Source organism: Lipotes vexillifer, unplaced genomic scaffold (genome assembly GCF_000442215.2).
Source record: "Lipotes vexillifer unplaced genomic scaffold, Lipotes_vexillifer_v1.1 scaffold1434, whole genome shotgun sequence".
NCBI lineage: Eukaryota > Metazoa > Chordata > Mammalia > Artiodactyla > Lipotidae > Lipotes > Lipotes vexillifer.
This window is the reverse complement of record NW_006799568.1, coordinates 15,968-22,611: the sequence shown is the minus strand read 5'-3', so window position 1 is coordinate 22,611 and position 6,644 is coordinate 15,968. Positions and strand designations below refer to the sequence as shown.

The 6,644-nt window shown below is 39.1% G+C and overlaps 1 protein-coding gene across 1 annotated transcript in view; it reads left to right on the top strand.

The window, feature by feature from the left end:
* CXADR (CXADR cell adhesion molecule) overlaps positions 1–6,644 on the top strand; it is a gene marked incomplete at its 3' end in the record, with an annotated part of 46,250 nt that overhangs the window by 24,961 nt on the left and 14,645 nt on the right. The window contains exons 4-5 of the mRNA XM_007471697.1: positions 4,270–4,319; positions 6,134–6,300. Of these exons, the coding sequence (XP_007471759.1) occupies positions 4,270–4,319; positions 6,134–6,300 (217 nt within the window). The remainder of the gene's footprint in view (positions 1–4,269; positions 4,320–6,133; positions 6,301–6,644) is intronic.

The window sequence follows — 6,644 nt, the reverse complement described above, 5'->3', positions numbered from 1 at the left end:
CACCGCCCCCCCCCCCCCCATGCGCGCACACACTTCAGACGCCAGTTGCACGTTCAGGTTGTCAGCTATGCTTCTGACCAGCCCGCTATAGATCTGGGGTTCCCACCACCCTCTCAGCTCGATTTACTAGAGCGGCTCACAGAACTCAGAGAAATTTTTACTTACTAGATCATCAGTTTATTATAAAAAGGATATACAGCCAAATGGAAGATGCCTAGGGCAAGGTATGGGGAGAGGCTTGGCGCTTCCCTGCTCTCTGAGCATCTCCATGTGTTTAACAACCCAGTTCTATCCTAATACTGTCCTCTTGGGTTTTTATAGAGTCTTCATTACAGAGGCATGATGGATCAAATCATTGGCTGCTGGTGAATGAACTTAATCTCCAGCCCCTCACCCCTCACCACCCCCCCCAGGGTTGGGGGTGGGACTGGTAGTTCTAATGCTCTCATCACATGATCACCTCCCCTGGCAACCAGCCTGTCCTTACATTCCTTAGGCGTTCTCTAAAAGTTCTGTTATCATAACAAAAGACACCTTGATCGCTCCTAGGAGCTCTGTGCCAGGCACTGGGACACAGACCAAATACATATGTATTATAAATCAGAACATCAAAGTTACATTAAGGAGGTACCAGTTCTTGTCAAATTAGGGCTCCGCCCTTCGACCGAATGTATAACATAATCACTTCCTTAAAGGCCCTGTCTCCAACACAGTCACATGGGGGATTCGTTAAGGCTTCCGCAAGAACTATGATGGTACATGATTCAGTCGCTAGCACGCTCCCCCCAGAGTATTATTATACTTGTATATTTATTATTAAACGTGTATGTTAAAGGTCATATTCTTTTTGAAAGATCTAATTTGATTAAATAACTACCTTTGCTGTCAGGTAAAGGGAATTAAACCCGGTGGTGGCAGTGTTTAGTCGAACTTCCATTAATATAAGTGGGAGTCGATTTTACTACCTGAAAGCCATATTTTAGTCATGTCCTTTGGCTGGAGTGGGCTCGTTCTGGCCTAGTGTGTTTGCTCTAGTTCTTTGTCTCAGGTAGGAGAGCTTGGATTTCTTCCCCTAATTCTCCTGCCTGTTATTAGGCATCTAGGTTGTTTTCGGATGCTGCCTTTTCTTGGACATTGGGGTTGTTTTCAACGTTTCAATACGTTGTTGCACGTATTAGGTCTTGTGAGTTCGGCCTCAATTCCTCAAAGTGGGTTTGCGCGTTTGTATTTCACAGGCCTCCTGTAGTGTTGGTCCAGTAAGTTGGACTTGCCCTCCATGGGTGCTGCAATGTTTCCAACACTTTTGCCTAGCTTGGTTCTTTCAGTTTCCATTCTCTTATACAAAGGTACTTGGGCCTGTGAGTTTGCTTTCCTGTGCTGTCCCCAGCGTACTGTGACCTGCTTACCTCGGGCATCCAGAATTTCTTGAATGCCATTTGATTGTTGTAATGAAGCATTTCATTGATTGCTTAGATCTCTAGACAGCTTATGTAGGAGCCCCTCTCTCCACCCAGGTGAAAACACCTCACCCGTCACTGCTTGAAAGATCCCTGTGCATGCATATGCCATCTTTGGTCAGACTCCACATTTAGTGTCTTGCTTGTATAAATATGCGGAAAACATGTTTCAGATCATTCCTTTTGTCTCATTTCCTCAGTGATAGAATAGCAGAAAACCATCCTTCGTTCAGCAAGTTTTGTTGAAAGCTAAATGGTGATTTTTTTTAACCTAAGATTTTTAATATAGTTAAATTTATGTGTTTTTCTTCATAGCTTTTGTGTTCTCTGTTTTGTGTTCTCTAGTTTTCTTTAAGACTTTCCTCAGTCAAAACATTATCGAAAATTCTCACACATTTACTTCATTTTTTAAAAAATCAACTATAAAGTTTCATGAGCACGTTCCAACTTCCTATGATTTTAAGATTGACAGAAGGAAAAGATAGCTGAAGACCATCCAGGTTAACATGTAGCTTAAACTTGAAAAGAAATGAAAGAAATAAGGCAGGTTATCAGTTGCAAACGTTGCCTGCCTTCTAGAGGAGTACTGCCTGCCACGGTCTCCAGTTCTGCTCCTTTCTGAGGGAGGAAACAGATCGAAGGCCTTGGCAGAAGATGACAACATCAAAGCTGAAAAATACTCTGATGAATTCATGTCATTTTGATGCTCAGAAAGAAGTCAGACTGGGCAGAAGAGAGGTTCCACAGGCTCAAGTGATTTGGAATCTGGAGATTAGAAAAAGCAAGCAGAAAACTGGGAGATGTTATTTCAGTCACTGCCAAAAAGGGACATGATTCAGTCTGTTTATTTACATAATCCAGTGCTTAGCACTTATTAACGGGACCCTCCAAGTACTTGTGGTTGACCATGTGCTACGTATTTCATCACATTCTGAATATGTTTGAATAAAATTATAAGAAGATTTGTTATTTGACTTCGTTTTGAGACCATGTTTGAACTTAAAAGTAGTTTGCAAGTTAAATTATCACTCAGTTTGCTGCATAAATAGAATTGGGCAGTGTTCAGAATATCCAGAGACACTGCCTGAGACCAAGTGTCTGCCTTTTGTCTTCTACAATTTGTGACTGATGCATACATCAGTGCTTGAAAAACTATGCCCTCGTGCAGAGAGGCCCCTTCAGTGTTGCTAGGAAACCCAATAACTGTTTTCTACCATCTTGAGATTTTAATTCATTTCTAGTGCAACACAATGAAGAGCAGTTGAGTGTTTTAAACATTTTTGGAAAAAGAAATGCTGAAAGCCATTTAAGAGTCTGTTTAAAATTTCTTTTAGCAGTATACATATTAGGGAAATCTCATTATAAAGCTCACCTTTCTTAAAATCTCAGTTGTGAAAAATAACTAACAGTTTGATATCTATCCAGATCATTTTTATACACATGTAACTGTTTTCTAAGATACTCTTTAAAAGAAAAGTAATTTTTATGTATCAAAGAAGAAAGAACGGATGATACTATCATGAAAATGAAGTTACATTTCATTCTAATGACTGTAGTATAAGTATGGAGAGCATGAATTAGGAGAATTTAAACTTTTACTCATTTAGATATCTAATTGATGCCTCTAAACTTTTCATTTGATTTTTTTATAAAATAAAAGCTCTAGAAGCACAGAGTAACCAGGAAGTTTTAATTGTTTTTTTTTTATAGCAAATTTTCATTCTTACTTATATATTTTTGCCTCCATATTTTTGGGCTGTGTCTTGATTTGTTTGAAGTGGAATTCTCATCCTGGACTGTACTTAGATTGTTCTTATCTTACATCATACATATGGTATTCATACCCAGACAAATGCAGACAGTTGTAGGAGCTATAAACAGGAGATCTTCAAGTAGCAGGACCTTCTGGCAGATTAATGCTATTTTTCAACATTTCTAAAATTCATCAAACTTATAATCCAGTCACCAGTTATTTTCTACTAATGTGCAAGGGATGCAACAGAGGATAAAGGTATCCACAATTTCTGCTGACCCTGATGGAGCTAATGGTGAATCAGGGCATGCATTTAAAAAATTCACTTAAAATTATAAGGTAATATGGGAAGATAAGCTCATTGATATCTAGAAGATGGGACAAAAACCATGGAGCCTGAGTTTATAAAAGGAAAAAAAAAAGAAAGAAGATAGTATTCGCTGAGTGCCAAATGGGTGATAATGGATAGCAGAAAGTAAAGTACTGTGAACATTACTAGGAAGACAGGAAAAATCATTGTAGGCTGGAGAGGTAGCAGGGTGCCTGAGTGAATGAGGTAGGAATGGAATTGAGTTTATTAGAAATGATAGAAAGTATTTATTCAGAGGATTGAATATTAATCAGGAGAAATAGTTGTGATTATACAGATACATATCAAATCATACCATCTAAAATAGAAATGTGCACATGAAATGGAGATTGGAGTAGTATGGACTTCTGGGGGGATGGTAAGTGGTCCTTTTGGACTGAATCAGTGGTTTTGGGTGGCATATCAATCTTTGCTGTTTAACAAACCAACCCAAACTTTAGAGGCTTTAAAAGAACAATCGTGTATTAGTTCATGATCCTGTCTAGGGTCACTCCTGGAGCTGCAGGCAGCTGGTGTGGACTGGGCTGGTGTTTTAGGGTGGCTGCAGGTTGGGTTCTTACAGCTGTTGGTCTGACACCTCAGTTCTCTTTATGTGGAGCAGCAACGCCTCTTGAAGCCTAGCCTTGGGACTGGCTCAGCAGTACTCAGGCTACTTTCTATTGGCCAAAACAAGGCCACCTCTGATTTAGGGGAGGGCCTGCAGAGAGTCTGTGTCCAATTTTAATTTGCTGTTTGATGAGTGCACTTAAATGTGATAAAAGCCTAGGATGGTGCCTGAATATAAATGGTCTTGAATGTAACCTGATTTTTCTTTCCTTCTCAATCTATTGGCTACAACCTTACTAACATTTCATTACAACTGATAGTCCGTGTGTATTAAGCCTCTTCTAAGAGCTAATGGAAAGCTTCATGTGATAGATAATAATATACTTCTTCATTTTGGTTTGGTCTGTTGGAATGCGTCATTTGAAAACCAGCAACAAAATCATCATTATGGAGAATTAGGACTTGGATTTACTTTTAATTTTGCTCCGTGTTTATTTTTATGGTGTGAGCAGGGGTATGGGAAATGGGGGAGAGAGGAAAGCCCCATGTATCATAATCTTTGTGCTTGGGGCCTCTTCCAGGTCATCATCCAGCCCGGAAAGTCAGGCCCATGTTGTAGAGCTGCTGAACGGAAACCAGTGTATTCATTTGAAACTTCAGATCTGCATACGTTACACATTTGACTTTACCCATAAGAAAATGTTAGGTTACCACAAGAAAAACATACAGTGACAGACTAGTGTGGTTCAAACTTTTATAGTGTAAATAGTAAAAAAAAATAAAAATAAAAAAAAAAGTTTTGTGTGATAGTTCATTTACAGACTAAATTTGCATTTTATATTAAGTTGTTGGTTGCTCAAACTGTAATCTTTATTGTAAGACATAAGTAGTGAACAGATCTATGTGTGAATTAAACTTGGTATTTTTTCCCTTATTGGTAAGAAAGAGCATTATTTTGCTCGTAGTTAATTTCCATCTATTTTGCATGTAAAAGATACTGATTTTGTTACAGTAAGTCATTAGCCCCAAGGAGGATACTTTTTTTTCAATTCTTATGGAGTTACCGTGGGTTTTAGCCGTCTCTCACAAACTCAGTTGGAAGAAACTATGTTGGAATTTTTGTTTGGGGCTCAGGACATCTATTTTGCTTTTTATAGAGTTTTCAAATATTGCCATCCAGCATTAGTGTGATCTAAGTGGAAGTTTCATAGAATACAAATTTGAGAATAGGTTATGGAATTTTATGATGTCTTTTAAAAAATGATATAATAAATATGTCTGACTGGTTTTCAGAAGGGAAATAAGAAGGGACAAACAGTAAGAAATGTCTTAAAGGTAATATTGAGGTCAATTATTTGGTACATTTAAAAATATATAAATTGACAGTTTCTTCTCTTTTTGAATTGTCATCAAAATTTATTACTTAGAAATATTTTTAAGCATTCGATAAAAGTTACAGAATCAAATTTAATAAAAATTTGGAATTACAGAAGCCTTGGCAGGAAACGTGTCAAAATTCATCAGCATGTGCCCCAGTGATGGGAGTTCCAAGTGTGTCCCTGGCACCATGGAAGTGTGAATTAATATGGCCTTGAATTAGTATGACGTAATTGCCCTTTCAGAGACTCTGGCCAGGTTCAGTTTTAAACATCTGCTTGGACAATAGAAATCCTTTACTAGGATTTCTTATGATTCATATGAGAATGCTGATATTCCTTTCTTATGATTCATATGAGAATGCTGATATTCCATATAATGTTGGGAACTTCCCAGTGTTCCGAAAGGAAATTGTATTGAATAAGATGGATATTAATATTTGTCATTCTATTTCTACAGAAGCACAGACTTAAAAACTGGGGACCGCTGAGTTGGAATTTCATTACTGTGGTCCCAAATAAAATCCTGTTTCACCCACATCCTGTGCTCCCTCTGAAGAGCTGAGGTGTGCTGAGTGTGCTGCCAGCCTGAGAGCAGATGCTCAGTCGATATACATGTTTCATATTCTAGATTTCGCCAGAAGTTTGAGTATCACTACTCCTGAACAGATGATTGAAAAGGCCAAAGGGGAAACTGCCTATTTGCCATGCAAATTTACCCTCGGTCCAGAAGACCAGGGACCTCTGGACATCGAGTGGCTGCTATCACCAGCTGATAATCAGAAGGTGGATCAAGTGGTATGTGTTGCTTACTCGGCAGATGCCGGGGAACTGGTCTTCGGTGTCTGTCACTGTGCTGATAACCTGTGGGGGGACCTGGGGAGCTATGAAGAAAGTCGTAGCTTATGGTGTAGGTGAGGAAGGCACATGCTGTGGAAATTGAGGACACTTGTGTAATGGAGTGAAGTGGATAATAAGTGACCTCCGATTTCAAGAGGAAGAAAAGGTCACCAGACTTCTTAGAGAAGGCTGCAAGGAAGAAGAGGAACTTGGGAACGTTCTGAAAATCTGGACTTGGAAGTATATGTGAGCCAGGGAGCAGGGGAGGCGTATATGGAGCGGGTATGACAGTGCAGCAGGAA